This window comes from Cavia porcellus, unplaced genomic scaffold (genome assembly GCF_034190915.1).
Source record: "Cavia porcellus strain 051 isolate PalLab524CR breed Dunkin Hartley unplaced genomic scaffold, mCavPor4.1 scaffold_28, whole genome shotgun sequence".
In the NCBI taxonomy this organism is placed as follows: domain Eukaryota; kingdom Metazoa; phylum Chordata; class Mammalia; order Rodentia; family Caviidae; genus Cavia; species Cavia porcellus.
The window spans coordinates 42,786,897-42,805,035 of record NW_026947511.1 but is presented as its reverse complement, the minus strand read 5'-3'; the positions used below and the strand labels follow the sequence as shown (position 1 = coordinate 42,805,035).

The window sequence follows — 18,139 nt, the reverse complement described above, 5'->3', positions numbered from 1 at the left end:
GAAGCTTTATTAGTACAAATGTGCCCTTGCGAAGCAAATTCTGCTTTTGGGTTTTATTATACCAATAGCTGGTTTAAAACTATTTTTAGTTTTAAATATTTAATTTTGCCAAGACTTACTATAAAAAATAAATCCTGTCAAGTAGTCAGGCGATGGGTTTTAAAGGTCGGTGGGCGTGATGCTTTGCTTCACCCGCACTGTGCCTGCGTCAGTGGTCCCCTCCATTTCCGTTGCCGAGTGGGATTCCATCCCGTGGCTATCACAGGTTGCTTAGCTGCTCACTGTTGGGGAGCACTGGCATTGCCTTCGGTTCTGGGAGGTTATAACGACAGCGAATCTGCGGTACATACGCAGGTAGAGGCCTCTGTGCGGGCTGTGTTTTCATTTCTCATGGATACATTTCTGCAAGGCTTACCCATGGTTCATACTGCAAGACACTGTCAAATTGTCTTTCCACAGTGGGGCTCTAAGTTCATCAGCACTTGCTGGGGTCGGTTTTAAAACCTATTCTAATAATTAGATAGCGGTGTCTCAGCATTTTAATTTCATGTACCTAACGATCCGTGATGAGCTGGGTGTTCTCAGTTGCCATCTGTACATCTTCTGACCTGAGGTCTGCTCAGATACCTCGCCCACATTTTTATTGTTTGCCTTCTTATCACTTAGGTGTGACACATTTTGTAAATATTCTGGATCCAGGTCTGTTGTCAGATCTGTGTTTTAAAAATAATATTTTGAGAACAAAAATACATTATTTTAAACTTTTTTCTTAACAGAGTCTTCCAAAGAGCAAACCTTTACAGTCAGATTTTCAGTTTATCATTTTTTCTTTTATATTTTGTACTTCATATGAAAAATCACAAAGATTTTCTCTTATGTTTTCTTTTAGAAGTTTTATATTTATGTCTATGATTTGGTTCATTTCATTTCCTCCTCCTCTTCCTCCATCTTTTTTTCCCTGTGCTGCTAGAGACTGAACCCAGGGCCACCACGGCTTCAGTGTCCCCAGCCCTAGGATCCAGTTCGAATAAATATTTGTATATAGCACAGGGTAAGGTATAGGTGTTACTCTTTTATAAATTGTCTTGACTGTTCTAGGCCCTTTACAATTATGAAAACTTTAGTTAGTTTTTCCGTTTCCACTTAGAAAAGCAGCCTGCTGGAATTTTGATTGGGATTGCAGCAGAGCAATAGATCAATTTAGGGGGAGCCAACACCCTGACACTAAAAAACTCAATCCATGAACATAGTATATATTTATGTAGTTTAAAATTTTTCTTTAATGTTTTATAGTTGTAAGCACACAAATATTGTGCATATTTTGTGAGGTTTATCGCTAAGTATTTTGTATTTTTTGATGCTAATGGTAATGATTTTTTATTTCAGCTTCTAATTTGTTCATTGTTATATACAAATACAATAGAGTTGATATATCACCTTTGTGTTTTACAACCTCAAACACTCATTTTATTAGTTACAGCAACTTTTTATAGATCTCTTGTTGTTTTGTATTAGAAATCATACTATCTGTAAATAGTTTTACTATTTCTTTTCCCATTGTTTATATGTTTATTTTTGCCTGTACAGATTTTTCAGTACGATTTTGAATTTAAGTAGTAGAAAAGACATCCTTGTCTTGTTTCTGATTTGGGGGAGAAATAATCCCTTCCTCCACTGTTAAGTATTATAATAAAGATAGGTAAATGTTGCCAAATTGTGGGAGCTGCTGCTGCTTCTTATTTTGCTAAGAATTCTGCCCAGAATGGATGTAGAATTCCATCAAAAGCTTTGTCTGTTTCTTTGATTTGTTGATATGATGAATTACACTGATTGAGTTTTGAATGTTAAGTCAGTCTTACATTCCTGGGATAATCTCCACTTGGTCAGGATTTATGACCTTTTTTTATATTTTGTTGTACTTAATTTGGATTTTGTTAAAGATTTATGTTGGTTTGTAGTTTTCTTGTAATTTATTTCTTTTGTTTTTTATATAAAGGAAGTACTGGCCTCATAAAATGTATTGGGAATAATTTTCTCTATTTTCTACCAAAGATTACATAGAACTGGTGTTATGTATTTTTAGACATTTGGCAGAACTTGCTGTGATGTCTCTGCCTATAGTTTTCTTGGCTGGACGTTCTTTACCATAAATTTAGCTTCTGATACAGATTTAGTAGTATTGAGACACTCCATTTCTCTTCAGTAAACCTTGGTAAACTGCGTCCTTTAAGAATTTGTCAATTTTATCTCCGTTAGTAAATATGTTCTCCGAGGTTATACATGATAATTCCTCATCAAGCTTCAAGGTCTCCTTTTCCTACATGATTTACTATTACTACTTTAAGTCACAAAGATTTAGAGTACCCCCTCCCATCGTTAAATGTCTGATGAATGGAATATTTAAAGTAAAGAGACGTGAGGAAAGGGAATAAATTGCAGCTAAATAAAAAGAGAAATGGAGTTGGTGAGCCCCCAGAGGAAGCCCGATGTAGGAAATAGTATCCTGAGGACAATGATTATTCCTGACTTCAAATAGATCACAGTCTTTCCATGCTGACCCTTGGTCTTGACCTCAGCAATGTGTCAACTCAATAATGACCACTCCAAACCTTAAATCTTCAGTTCCAACTCTTTTTCTAAAGTTCCAGAATCCAGGAAGTGGGGTGTGGTGGTACAAGCCTGTAATTCCATCCCCTGGGAGGCTGAGGCAGGAGGATTGTTATGAGTTCCAGGCCAGCCTGGCCTACACAGTGAGTTTAAGGCCAGCCAGAACTACACTGCAAGCCCTGACCCAAACCAACCAACCAACCAACCAACCAACCAAACAACCAACCAAACAAACAAACAAAACCTCCTAAAAAACCAACACCCCAAACAAACAAAAACCAAGACACAATTTCCTTATCTGCTAGTTCTTTCAAAGGCATCCTACTAAAATCACAGCTCTCACTTAATTTTTTCTTTGCATTTTCTGCTGTCTGAAATGCTCTCAACTTCAGTTACATATCTTATACGCTATCTTTATCACCACGAGAATGTAAGCTTCCTGAGGGCAAGGAGTTTATTTGCTGTATTCCAGTACTTCCTGGCCGAGAAAGGAGCCTCGCCCAAAGGAAGGGCCTGGTGAACGTTTACTGAACATCTGAACTGCATATTCTTGGCCCATAATCAGCTTACTGGTCACTTAGCCCCTCAGCGTTCGGTATTCACAGCCCATCACCTTTATCTGTGCAGCCCTGGTCTTCAGTTCCTCAATGAGAACCTCTGGCTCCAGCCAGGCCGGTTCTGACCCAGTCCGCCATCAGCCAGTGCTTGGAATACCAAGCTCCCCGCGGGTCTCGGGGCCCCTGTACCCCTCAGACACCTTCCAGAGCCTGTGTCAGCCGGGCTGCGTACACCTCTGTTTCGTGGCTTCCCAACTTGCTCTGTGGCTGACGCCTACTGTGATTCCCCCATTTCTTGGATTCCTATGTGACGGCTGAAGCCACATGTAATGAACTGATATGAAGTTAAAAAACACGCACATCACAGCTATCTCTAGCACAGATGCTGCCGTGTTTAGTTCAGTCCTCTCACTTTACACATAACGCTCAACTGTAAGTCTACAGAGTTATAAAATAACTAAAATGGGTAGAATTTAAAACAGAATTAAAATTTTATAATTCTGTGTTCATTTATGCACCCCACTAATATAAGGCCTGTTGTCTGTTTCACGTATACATGTATGTATATTGCGTGTGCGTATGTGTCTGTGTAAGAGTCCCCCAATAAAACTGTAATTCCTTCACATTACTTTTTTTCTCTTATACTCTTCAAATCCCAAAATTAAGGCGATTAAACCTCTAATAGGTACTCAACAAATTCAGCATGGGAGATTAACAGATATGCAGAGCTTTTTTTTTCTCCTCTTAAAAAAAAGACCCAGATGTTTGGACGTATTAGAAGAACACTCTGGGTGAACTTGAGTCCTGAAATTCAACTCGATTCCATCTGAGAAGTAAAATGTTGTGATACAGAAAATATTCTGCGCAGCTTTGCTTCCAGCCTAGCCAGAGATCTACAAGGCTTATTATTTTACCCAAAGAAACAGAGCCGTGTGTGTGCAGAGCCAATCACTGTCAGATCTTCACCCAAGAAGCTGTGCTTAAACATTAACTTGGCTACGCAGCCTGCGTCCAGCTGTTTCTTTTCAAATTTACCCAGGGTGAAATAAAAGAAGGAAACTAGAATATCACAGTAACAGGAGGCTGACATCTGAAATCCTCTTCATGAGAGCATCCAAGTCAATGCAACAAATATTTATATTAAGAGCAGAAGTGCTGGGAAACGGCTCACAGATTGATAGGGCTGGATATTAACGGAGGTTGCATAAATATCAGATCTATTTACCTGCTTCCGGCCATGCTTGGAAACATCCCTGAGACGAGGGTGCTTAGGCCATGCTGGGCAGCGCGAGCCCAGGAACCTCGGGGACAGAGAGGCAGACATGGCGTTCTTGCCCCTCTGCCCGGCCTGGCTGAGCTGCAGACTTCCTGACCCAACACCTCTCTCCCCCAATGCCTCCCCCCACGCAATGGGAGGACCCAGCTGAATCTCACTCCTGAGTGAATCTCTGGAGCCCTGAAAGGCAGAGCATGCACTCCTGGTGTTATAAAGCAGCCAGTTTTAATTTATCTTTCTCACTTGAAGATGATAATGGACTCTTTAACCTGCTAACATTTAGGTCACCTAACACTCAGCCTAGCTAATTATGGAAAAAAACACAATGACAACAACAGTTTTAAAAAACAAATAACAAAACACTGATCTGAGTAATTCACAGTGTCAGTGTGAACAAGCTCCAAATTTACTGCATCCCTGGGAAACCCTGTGTGTTGGCAGGGTGGGCGTGGTCTGCAACATTTGTTCCCTCTAACTGCTGATCAGAAACCACTAATCAGACACAATGCAGGGCGGTTGTTTCATTAAGAATCAACAAGGCTGAACCTTCTTTAGTAGCACTTGAACTTCTGCATGATTGCTGAGCTCGCAGGTAATCACTACCTCTCCGTGGGGCTGTGTTTTGCATGTATGTTCCCTTAATGTACACAGACTGCACCACTGTTACTTAGATGTTTGTCTAGATCACCCCAAAACTGTGAGCCCCTTGGGAGCAGAACCCAGCTCCTCCTTTTTGTTCTTCTCAGGACTATGGTAGTTTGCAAATGCTGGATGCACAATAAATGAATTAAAGGCACACACACAAAAAAACTAACGGCAACTCTATATACTTTTCACACGGAGTCTGTTCAGATTTATACTTGTATTTTTGTTATCTGTAGACCCACAGAAACCAATCCAAGGTCTAGGAGTTAATTTCTGTATTTTCACTTGTGGCCATAATTTTGTCTTCACTCTATTTCTCAGTCTCCTATGGGCAGAATATTTGCTTGGTATTTTAATAATTTAAGTGGAAAAACTCAATATAGAATGAATGACAATTAGTGGATGATATAATGTAAATATTACAGTTTAAGATTTATAAGTAAGGTACTGTTTGTTCTTTCTGTGTCTCATACTGTATTGCTTTTTTTTTTTTTTTTTTTTTGCTAAAGTACAATCTGTGGCAGTTCTTGGAGAGGCTCTAGGGTTGTACCCTTTCTGTCTGAAAGCTTTTATGTCTACAAAATGCCTTCATTTCATCTTTATGGCTGGGTGCTAATTTGGCTAGATTTAGAAAAATACATTTAAAGTGCTTTTTGGTTTTGCTTTTCTGTTTGTTTTGCATCTGGAATTCTTGTTTCCAGAGCAGCCGATAAGTCTGATCTAAATCAGATTCTTAATTTTTGCTAATTTTTTTCCTTAAGATTCTTTCCTATCTTTTAAGATAGGAAACATTTTCTGCAATCCAGCTTAGTACCTGATGAAACTCTCATTCTGAAGTTTTATGTCTCTTTTGTGGTTGTTATTTAGTTCTAGGAAGTTCCTAGATAGTATGTCTTCAGCTATTGGCTCTTCCATTATCTTATGTCTTCAGCTATTGGCTCTTCCATTATCTTATGTCTTCAGCTATTGGCTCTTCCATTATCTTTATTTTCTTCCCTGCAAATTTTCAATCATTAAATGTGGAAAAGCTGGAGCTACTCTCTGTGTCTTTTTATTTTAGATTTCTCTTTATCTTTTCATTTCACACTCTGGCTACAATTCCTTAGTCCTGATTGTCCCAACTCACTAATTTGCAACTTTTTAAAATTTTATTTTATTCTGCAACTGAGCCATCTACTAATTTCTCAATGGCAGCAAGTACACTGTTTTCATTCCCAAGATCTCCTTTTGATTCTGGTTTTGTTTCATGAATGTAACACCGTATTTTATTTTGCTAAAGATAACGCTCTTCTCAGAAAGCTTAGCTCTCTGCGCTGTGCGTTGTAAATCCCTTTTGCTCTTGTCTCTCTCCGACTTCAGGCTGCAGCTGCTATTTCCAGCTTTCCTGATTGTGGGTTCAGCCTCCTAAGATGGCTCCCAGTAGGCAGCCAGGCTCCAGGGGCTTGAGGCGGATGTGGCTGCTCTGTTTTTCACTGTTTTCAGTGAGAACAGCAGATGGGCGGGTGGCAGAGCTGAGGACCCCAGCTGCCACGCAGAGCTTATCTGTGACAGTGACCCGGGTCCTTCCCTATTTCCCCATCCTGAACCCTGTGTAGGGGGAGGGCACAGGAACTTAGAGGACCAATGCCCCCATGTCCCAGCCCTGCTGGATACTCATGAGCTGTTCGCAGCCTGCTCCCACCCCAGCGTTCCCCTGCTTCCGGACCTGGACCTTGACTGTGCGACACCGTGTCTTCATTGTGTTTGCCCACCCCTTCCTCTCCCCCGTTCGCTCGGATCCTTTAGTCCCTGTATAAATCTACTTCTGGATGGCAGGTGTGGCTGAGATGCATAGGTTTCTTCACATCAGCCGTATGATCTGGGTTTGGTGCAGGACAAACTAGCCTGATACATCAGAATCACTCTTCTGAAAATCCTACCCTTAAACTGAGTCTCTGGAGCAGCATATAAGGTACACAGCAATCAGAGAAGATGCTGGCACTTCTTTGATACATTGTGCTGAGCTCCAGTTCGCATCTTTCCCCTGTTTCACTCTGCACCTCAGGAAAATGCATCTCCTGACCCTGTAACAACTGGCTTCCAACTAACTTTAGCCAAGGGAACCTGAAAAGGGATAAGACAGGTCAAAGAGGTCCCTTAAACAGTGTCTTGAAGAGCACCTGTGTTCCACGAGTGGCCACCACTGGTGTCCAACCCCAGTGATCAGGTTGAACTGCTGCAGCCAGCTCCAGCTCTTGGATATTGGTAGCACCACTGCCCCTTCAGTCCGAGGGCTCTGGGAGCTTCTGTGTTACAGATGTCTGGGGGTCTGTATCACCCTGTTAGGCCGCTCGGCACAATCACTGCCTAGGTTAAACACTTGTGTGGAAAGGCCTAGAGTGGCCTCGTTTTCTTGGCTGGATCAAAATGCAGAAGAGATGTCTTCAGTGAGGGGAGAGGGATGAAGGAAAACTCAGTCGGTTGTTCTCAGCCTCAAGGAGAGCCCACGTTACTTCAGAGATGACATGCAATTCTTAACAAGGTGAGTTTGGGGCAATGCGCCTCACTTTAATTGTTAATAGAGCTCAAGGCACTTTTGTAGGAAAGCTTCTGGGTTAGGATCCGAGGCTTCTCCAGCTTTGTTGCATCTCATGGGTAACTGTACAGTAGTTTAAAGAAAACTGCTTTTACTGCATTTGCCATGCTGGAGATTGAACCCAGGGCCTTGTGCATGCCAGGCAAGCAATTTACCTCTAGACTACACCCTCAGCCCCAAGAAAGCCACTTTTATTGCCTCGACTATTTACCATTTTTTCTGACAGGAGAATTAGGTGAAATGACACTTATCTTTGGAAAGCTGACACAGCCCTATTTCTTATTTGGAAATAGACTTAGAGCCTTCTAAATCCATTATCACCGCTGCACAAACGCTTGGTAAGTAGCAGGAAGCCGCAAGAAAGCCACCACCATGCCCAGGATCAGAGAGAAAAGGAAAGCCACACTGTGTCACCGATAGGCCACATGGCTGCAAATCTAAAGGCTCTGAAAGACGCCGCACCTCTGTGAGGTCCTGCATACCCGCTTTCATTCGCTGCTCCAGTGTTTGAACCATAATATTTGGGCCATCCGGTTACTAAGGGAGAGCACTTACTTTGGCCTGGGATAAACTGGAGCTCACAGTAGCATCCAAAGACACAGTAGCATCCAAAGAATCCCTGTTGGATCTGAGACCCATGGTTTGGCATGGCTATTACTCAGCCTTCTACAGCTTTTCATGGAAAGCCACCACCCTTCACTGGCACCTCAGTACAATTTGGGATCATCCCAGGGGACGGACTGCTTGGAGGTGAATCCCTAATGCTGAGGCCACCAGGGAAGTGAACCCAAACTTTCACAGTGAGAGAGAAAGGAAGAGAGGGGCGCCAGCTTACTGCAGGAGCTCCTCTTCGGTGAGCGCCTCTGTCCTCTGCTCCCCGGTGGCAATGGCCAGTTCTTCCTTCAGGTCCTGGACTTCCTTCTGCAGGCGAATAATCATCTGCGGGGGGCAAGGAGGGCATGGGAATGTCAGCTTGTAGAGAATGAGATGGACAGAGAATGATATCAAAGGCACCGCTGGAGCTACCAGCCGCTTTATATAAAGTTTCAATTTGGTCGAAATACTTCTGGAATTATTTTTTAACACACAAAACATTACGTGCAACTGGAACCCGCTATTCCTGTTTCCTGTCCATCCTTCACGAGGGGTCAGGCTGAGGCATTTAGGGGTGTCACATCCCTATGTGCTTTTGTACATCTATTCCATATGTACGGGTGCACCTGTACGTAAAGCATGGTATCATTTTCCACGCCATCAACTAAAAATAGAAATGCTACGTTATGGTGTGCAATCGTGGCTTGCTTTTTTGCCTTCCGCTTTTGAAGTTATTTGTGTTGTTTTCCGCGGTTGTTGTTCATAAATGTTTATGAATGCACTTTGTTCCTTTGTGTGTCTCGTGATGAGCAATTAGGACTTTACTTCTGCTGAGAATGTGAGAAATTTCCCAGGACTCCTGGGTGTACGCTTGGAACTAGCATTTCTCAGGAGTGGAGCAGGGCATTTCAAATGCCTCTGTGGCACGGGGTTAAATCACTCATCAGAGTTATAAAAATGTGTTTCTCCACATTTTCACCATTCAAGATGCTGGCAGGTAGCTGCTCTTGTCAGTCTTCTGGGCAGGAAATGATACCTACTTTGGATTTTCATAATTACCTGGGAAGCTGACCATCTTCACACTTGTACCTCGGCTGTCTGGGCTTCTTTTTCTGACAATTATTTACGCATATTCTTTTGTTGCTTAACTTATTTTCCTTTTCCTTACTAATCTGCAGTGTCTTCCCATATCCCAGATGTGAATGCTTTGTTGATTTTATGCAATGCAACACACCTATTTTTTCTCAGTCTATGCCACATTTTTTACTTTGAGGTTTTTGTTTTTGGGTTAAAGGAAAGCTCTGAATTTCAATATAATTTTAATTAGAAACTTCCTTTATGAGTTGTGCTTTTGTGTTTTCTCAAAATCTATCTTACCCCAAACCATTATATGGTCTTTTAAAAGTGTCCCAGTGTTGCTTTTCACACTTATATGATTTTTATCATGTAAGACATCAAATTAACAATACTGTATTGAACCACACCATCCATGAATCTAACAAACATCTCCGCTGACTCCTTCCAATAAAAATTTATAATTTTCTCTAAGTATCTTATGTGCCGTTAGCTAGAATATGTATCAAGAATTTTTAAAGTTTTTGTTGATATTGTGAATGGAATTTTGTGAAATTAGAGTTTATAACTGTCGGCCTCTGGTGTACCTAAAATTCATTTTTATGTGTGGATTATGTATCAAACAACTTTCTGAATATTTTTGCTTCTGTCAGGCACTAAATATTCCTGGGTGTATTTTATAAGCAACAAAACTGCTAGTAGTGACTGATGTTTTTCTTTTTTTGTTTTCATTGTCCTAGCTAGAATTTCTAAGTATAATTCTTAAGACATACATTTTTTATTCCTTCTAACATTTCACCTTTCAAATGATGCTTATTATACATTTTTGCCTACTATACATAATCAGTTTAAATATGTTCACTTATAGTTTGATGAGTGTGGTCAGCATATGGATGGATGCTTAATGGTGTCAAATACTTTTTATGCAACTAGTGATGAGACCATACAATTTTTCTCTCTTAAATTGTGCATGTGGTGAATCATCTTAATTCATGTGACTATTTAGTATCAACTATCTCAAATACAAAAATGATACAAAACAATCACGGTATTGGGTACCCAAGTACCCAGGTACCCAATACTTTGGAAAGAAACATTACAGGCAGGATAAGAGGTTCCTATTCCTTAAATTAAGTTAACCCTCCATTATCACTGTCCTAAATTTGGCTTTCATTTGTTCCTATTTTTCTTTTACTATATACACTGACAATCTAATATTAGATCATTTTTAGGCTCCTGAAGTAACCCACCGAGGACATGATACCACAATACCATAGCAAAACTTCCTAACCCAGAAACTAGCAGGCTGAGTCCAGCCTCTCCTCTTTGAATATCGGGTATTATTACAGCACAAAACACAAAACAATGAAATAAAACGCAAAACCCAAACAGGATGGATTCGCCTCCCGCCTGCCCTCTCCCAGGCAGTTTTGTTCATTTCCTAACTTCTTCGCTCAGAGTAGACTGAGGCAGGAAGGTAAAGATGAATTCAGGTCCATGATAGGTAGGGCCTAGGGCCTCACACTTCCTACAAAGCCCTTTCTGTTTAAAATCCAGATTTAAGCAGACAAGCTGCCCGGACATCTCCTTATGCCCACGGATGGATTTTTTTCCCATTTCTCTTTCACTGATTTTATGTTAGAGAGGGAGAGGTCTTAAGTTCAATACCCAGCTTGCAAAGGGGCTCCGACTTTTATCCGTGTGTTGTGACCCCTCTAATCCTCTCCAGGACAACTGCAGCCCTTAGCTTTGTTTCTTAGCTTGTTGTTCTCCCTCAAGCTAAGACGTGTATTTCAAAGATGTTTGTAAAATTTTATACAGGTGAGTTTGTGTTATCTGGACCATATCAACAGTACGAGAAGTCCCAGGATTTTTATCATGTCATGCTTCTAGAATTTTATTAAAATGTATACAGTGTTGTAGGTTTTTTTGTGTGACTTTTTCAAAAACATTCTCATAATCATCAAACTATGCAAACTGAAAAGTTTCAGACAAGAACTACATGAACCACTCATCTGCTTTCTCCTCTACTAAATTAATATTGATGTCATACTTTCTATTCCTATTAAGGCTTCCCACATCAAATTGAATACCAAATTAATTTTGTCTTATTGCATTGAAATTTCAAAACTAAGCCACACTTTCATGGTTGAGGAGACCACAGTGACACCTCCCACCCAGTTTCTGCAGGAAGGCTGGCAGCAGCGCCATCCTTAGTGGAGCCTGGCCTGCGCCTGTCCTCACAGACTCCAGCCTGGCTTGAGGCTCTTCCTTTACCTCGTCCCGCTGAAGCAGGGCAGACACCAGGTGACCCTGGTTGCCCAGGACCATTAACATTTAAGAGTGAGACACAGGAAATCCCATCCCAATTGCATCTTGGGTGATTTTTAGGACAAATTTCCGGCTGTCACGTGTACTTCAGACAAGCTCTGTACATAGACTAATAGCCAGCAATGTCAGTTTTTAGATGCAATTAAGAAAGAGACCGGGAAACACTTGTCAGTTACCAGATTATTCTTTCCGTACCAGGAAGACCTCAGCGACTCGTCCACTTATCCACAATTAGCTTCTCACTCCTGATCACTCTTTTCTGCCACTTTCTTACAGCCCTACATCAGACACCTGACAGTGTTCGCCTTTCTTTAAACTCCTCAAGTTCATTTAGAGAAAAGTTTCTCTGGCTGAAACTCGCCAAAGCCTAATGTGTTTACTTTCCTCAAATTAGGAACTAATTTTTGTCTTCAGGCCAATAATGCCACCACTGCCTTTCTCATTCTATACAGACATGCTATGGGGCTGCTGGGAGGACCAGGACAGCAGGGCGAGCTTCCCTAGAAGGGCAGTGTCCCTTGACTTGTGGCTTTGTCTTCTGTCCCTTCTCCCCAGCTGGGGCTCTGCAGGGCTGGCACTGGAAATAGGCTTTGTCTCATCTGTTGGTTGCTCCAGTAATAACAATAAAAACAACTCTGTCGAGGAGCTTTGGTGATCCCTGAGGTGACCAGGATAGAACAGAGTCACCTCAGAGGAGAAGGGGCCAAGAGCCAAGAGAAAGTAGTTAACATGGATCATGATGGAGTCACTTTTTTCAACCTCAGAAAACTTGTAAATGAAGCACTGTTGGTAACTGTTGGTAAGATTTCATGTTTTTAAATAATGCATGCATCAGCTTATTTTTTAGAGAAATTAAGAAAATCTGGGTGTTTTGAAAAGTAATACCCTCGATGGAATTGTACAAAACAGGGATTTTTCTTTCAACATTTTCAGTGTTGGCATGAGTTGATTCAATGCTGTGCTTCTTTTATAGAGAACTAACAAAACAGAGAAAAGAGACTGTTTGCATTTAAAATGAATAGTTGAATCTTATAACAAAGAGTTTTTTGTGTGTGTGAACTGGGAATCAAACCCAGGACCTAGCACTTGCCAGGTAGGTGCTGTACCATTGAGCCCCAAAAGTGTTTTGGTAACGCAGGATTTATTGGTATGGAACAAAAATTTGGTAATTTTTCCATATAGTTAACTTATATTTTTATACACGATCTCTAGAATAAGTAACAGGGCAGTTGTGACAATGTTTATATTTAACAACCATTGGGAGCCCTCTTATACACTTTTATAAAAGATGGTCTATTATTAAGGTGTCTGGAGGGTTAGGCTGATGGTGATGGAGAGCTGAGAGCCGCACAGGAGTCTGAGGCTGTGATTCTACCGTGTGGGTCTGGGGACCCCTTGCACAGCTCCACAGGGAAGCTGTGGGGACGGGCAGCGGGGCACAGCTAGAGCCTGGTTTGGCTTTGGCTACCCTACCAATGAGCACTGAGATGCTGGCCAGTCATGCAGCATTGCTGTATCTTGATTTTGTTCTCTGGGGATGGAGCCAGCTTTCCCCCTCCCTCTGCTCTGAGAATTTTCTCAGCCAGTGCCCTTCCAAGCACTTAGAACCCTGCCTCGCAAGCCATGAGTATGACCCCTCTGAGTTTTATCTGACCCTTGATTCCCATTTTCCCCGGCATAGTTAAAACAGCCTACCAGCTTGGGGTCAATTTCTTCGTTAAGGATGGCTTCATTCTTGATGAGGGCCACCCGTTGTGCAAACCTGCAGGTAGATATTGACTCCTAAAACAAAAGCAGAAATCACTTCTTAAGATGCTCTGGCATAGAGAGAGACTTGTTGCTAGATAAAACTTACGTTTCATTCACAGCAAAACATGCACACCTTCAGAGTGATGTGCACATAAAAAACAAACCCACAACGAAAAACTCTGCCTCCAAATGAGGGAGCTTTGCTCTAGGACATTATTTTCTACAAAAGTTTGGGTTTGGCTTCCTGAGATGACCCACACTGAAAATCCCGACACCCTAAATGACACCTGGTATGTGTTTTCAACTATTCATTTGTTAAACCAGAAATCCGTATCAGCTGCTATCAGAATCTGTAAACATGAATGATTACAAAATAAATATTTGTAAAAGACCAAAAAGAGAGGCTTTTCAAAAACAGCTCACCCGAGAGGACAAGGCCTTGCTTTGGGAAGCACACTACTGCTTTCTGTTGTCCTCTTTGTGGGGTGTCCGGACCCCAAACATCAAGCCGAACTGCATGAAATACCAGCTGGCTCCAGGCACCCTGGGACAGCCACGCAGCAGCGGCTCCCACCAGAGCATCCTGAGCGCTGCACCCAGGATCTGTCTAGGGACAGAACTTGGGGACATCTCTGAGGTATCCAGACCTTGCTAGTCAGGAGCAAAGCTGAGCAAGAGGGGTTGGGGACCCCCTTACTCACTCCTATGGCTGAGAACAAACTCTTTGGCAGGCTTTCCAAAATTCACATATGAGGCTTCTTCAAATCATCCTGCATCATGTGATGTCAGTTCTCAAAGGGGGTTATTACGAGGCTGATAACCCAGATCTGTGAATTCTGTATTGTGTTAACTCACCCAGAACCTCCAGTTCCATCTCCCGAACTGGCACGAGAAACCCAGGATAAGATCTCCAGCAAGAGGAACCCACGTACCTCAATGTTCCTCTTCTCTAAGGACAGTGTTGCGATCATGGTGGTCATGCAGTTCCCTCCCAAGCTGTCCCTGAGGACGCTGGTCATCATGGAGTTCCTGTAGGGAATGTGCGAGCGGTTCTTCTCCGAAAGGGCGATGATGACCTGTGACAAAGAGAAGGGTCAAGGGCATGCGTGGGCAGAGAAGGTGCCCCCAACGGCGCAGTTTCCATGGCGACGGACCATGCAAAGATAGAGGAAGTAACTGCAGGGTGACATGTGGAACTTGGGCACAGACTAAATATCTCAGGAACAGTCCGTAAAAAGTGGTGACAATGGATTGAAATAAAAGTAGCACAAACATGACATGGTGAGTCCTGTAAGTTTCAGACGGATGACATAACTTTTACAGAACTGGATATGCTATTATTCTGTTTTCAGCACTGGAAAAGCTGTATAAAAATACCACGGTCATGCTTGGCTAATTTAATCCTGCCAAAATCGAGCTGTGTGCCTCAGGACAAGAGAGATAGACCGGCAAATAAGAGCTACGGGAAGCTGCATGGGGCAGAGAGCCCACATCCTGATCCGCGGGGGTCTGGGTGACAAATCCTGTCTTCCCAGGGCACAGCGCCCAGTGTCTCTGCTTCAGTCTCCTTGTACTATAAGGTGGGAGCAAGCAGTTGGGGTGGCTGAGAAAGCTACAGAGCATCAACCACTTTTAGCCAGTCACCTGTAACAGGGGATGCGGGTGTGTTTGCAGGATCCTGAGGGATGGGGCGGTTACGGTTCAGGGAGGGCTCGTTTACCTCACTCTTCGTGAGTTTCTTACTGGGAAGATGCTAGGTGGATGGCTGTCAGGAGGACGGAGGTAGTGGGGGCTGTCCTCAGAGGGGACACAGGGGTCAGGACTGTCCTGGGCATATTCCCATGCTAGGAAGTCCGAGGCAGAGCAGCTGGAATTAGATGCCCTTGGGATGTGACCTCAGGGGCATCACTAGATCCTGGCCCCTAAAAATTCCTCTGTGGACTCCTGTTGTTCTGGTCCTGCATCTACCTGGCTATGTGGTTGTCATCAGTATGACCTTTTTCCTTCTTTGGTTCATAGAACTAAATGAGAGAACTGATTTTTGAAGACTGCTTTGAGCAAAAACAAATGAACCAGACCACTTTAAACCTCGCTTTAACCCACAAGCACAGGTCGAGCTATGAGCCTGCGATTCGGTGATCTCCACCTCCAAGTCCCTTTCTACCCCCAGGAAGGAGCCCTGTCCCCCTTCCTATCCACACTCCTGGGCCTCCTGTGCATTTCTCCCTGATTTTCACAACCACCCTTTTAGCAGACATCAGCAAGCTGGCCAGAGCTCTCGGGTGCCCCAAGTTAAATCCTCCATCCCACGCTCTGTCCTGGCTCTGTCACCCACCCGCTCCTGCCCTGTGTCTGGCCTATATCTGCTCTCTTCTCTCTGCTCTGCTCCTCTTCAGCATCCAGTGCTGTTGCTCCTCTGGATGTCTCTACACACCGCACGCCACTGCCGCAGGAGGCTGAGCCGACCCTTCACCATGTGGCCAGGGTGCCACTGGACCCCGGCATGAGCTGCCACCGCACCAGCCTTCCGGCTGAGCAGGCAGGCATCCTGCATGGAAGCTCGCTGCTTTCTTTGGGGAGACGCCTTACTCACCTGGTAGTCAGGACCTTATGCTTTCTTGGTTTTCATCTTAGAACTCAGTGTGTCCTTCCTTGTCTAAACTGTGAGCACTGGAGCATTCCTGAATTCTGTTTTTAAGTGTGTGTTTCTGCTCTAGAATAATGAGATTCACTACAGTGTGTCGGTCCCTGAGGGTTAGATGTCTGCATTATTTCCAACTCTACTAACCCTTTCCTGGTGTCCCCCAACTTCCTCCCTATTTCTAAGCATCCACCTTCTAGCTTCCCGTTATCTCGCCTTTATGTCACTGACTTAGAAGAGAACACATGACGTTGAGCTTCCCCAGGCCGGCTTAACAAGACGCTCTCTATCTATTTCAATGTAACTGGAAGAGAGAAGGGGATGTGGCAGACTGATGGCTGAGTAGCAAAAGATGTGGAACAGAGCTCCAGACCCTGAGAGCTGAAAAGACAAATTACGTATCTGAAACCGGCTAGGTTGGCCAAAACACCAAATGCCAGACCCATCAGGGCTCTGTCTAGCTGATGTGCGGACAGCACTAAGCAGTTCTAGCAAATGCCACAACTGTTTCCTGCTCCTGTAGACAATACTGATCTTTTTTTCCCCATTCAAAGGCTTTATTGACAACTTAAGATAACAAAGAAGAATATGACAAATTTCCTGCCATTATTAACTTGTATGTTATTGGATTTGCTTCTGGTTGTAGATAACAAAAATGTGACCCAACCTGGTTTTGACTGCGAGAGAAATTCATTGTCTCATTAATGAACTGAAATAGGAAAGGCTCTAGGTTAGAAGCGACCCAGGTGGCAGGGCTATAACCAGGAACTTGGTTTTTGCCCATACTTATCTGCTCCCTCCTCCACATGGTGGGAGTTAGCCTTTGCCCATGTCCCCAGGACGGCTGCCAAAGGCCCTCCCGTTCTAACTTTAGCAAGAAAGGACTTCTCTTCCCTAATCATTAGACAGAAGTCCTGAGCTTCTCTGGGCACTGGCTTGGGTCCTGGCCCACCCTGAACTAGTCACTGGAGCCAGGAGAAAGGCAGGCTGAAAGTTGCTTAGACCATCAGACTCGACTTTTAGAGCTGGGGTGGGTGCTTTTTTTTTTTTTTTTTCTTAACCGGGATAACAGTAATAATTATCACAGTATATTTTGTTATCTTTACAATAGTTGGTCTGTCAATCATGTATAAGAAAATAAAATCAAATACAAAATATTATAGAACTTATCAAAACAATATATTGAATAGAGCAGTACCATTAATCAGAATAAAGCAAAACAGTAATAAAAATATTTGCCTTTAAAGAGATGGTAGAAGGAAATTCCCCTTATTTGCTACGGTCATCCTCCCAGGAGATACTCAGATTTCTGGTTCCCATTTGCTAATGGAGTGGGGTGAGGCAGGAGAAACATCCTACATCCTCTAGTGGGATGTTTGACTCTAGGCCCTGCATCAGTAGGTTCACTGTTGCTTAGCAGGGAGGCAGGCTGGTTGCTTGGCTTTCCAGTGTCCTAAGTTCCAACATGGCGCAGATCTCAGGAGCCGCTGGTGGTTCTCCCCCTGGAAGGGCCGCGTCTGCCACACCACAGCAGCTTACCAGGGAGGCGAGCTGCTTGCTCCGCAGGGGTGGATTCTTGTTCCTCAAGAATGGACATGACAGAGGCAATTCCAATGTCCTCTCTTCAGAAGGGTTCTAAGATTTGCTAGAGAATGCTCAGAACTTAAAATGGAATTATGAGTTGGCTTTAAAGATGGAGGAGAGGAAGCCACACATGATGAGAGAAAGAACTCAGGACTTGGAGTCAGAATCCAGGTTTCCCGCTTGTGTGACCTTAGGTACATCTCTAAGATTTCTAAGCTTTGGTTTCCTCTCCTGTAAAAGTGAGATCAGAAATCAAGTGAAGTGGCACATGCCTGTAATCCTGGTACTCTAGGAGGCTGAGACAGGAGGACTGCAAGTACGAGCCCAGCCCGGGCAACAAAATAATTTAGTAACAGCCTGTCTCAAAAAATATTATTATTATTATTTTTTAAAGCCTAGAGATGTAGTTCAATGTGAAGACCCTGGATTCAGTCTTCAATACTGGCCACCATGGGGAACAGGAAGAGAATCAAGAAGCCAAACCACGCCTTCCCATGAGCCAGCCA

At 43.2% G+C, this 18,139-nt stretch overlaps 1 protein-coding gene across 4 annotated transcripts in view; it reads right to left on the bottom strand.

The window, feature by feature from the left end:
* Kif6 (kinesin family member 6) overlaps positions 1-18,139 on the bottom strand; it is a 301,789-nt gene that overhangs the window by 166,529 nt on the left and 117,121 nt on the right. For all 4 annotated transcript variants that reach the window (XM_063238936.1, XM_003473663.5, XM_013156868.3 and 1 more), the window contains 3 exons: positions 14,341-14,484; positions 13,355-13,441; positions 8,496-8,599 (listed from right to left, as the gene is read on the bottom strand). In XM_063238936.1, coding sequence (XP_063095006.1) covers positions 8,496-8,599; positions 13,355-13,441; positions 14,341-14,484 — 335 coding nt within the window. The remainder of the gene's footprint in view (positions 1-8,495; positions 8,600-13,354; positions 13,442-14,340; positions 14,485-18,139) is intronic.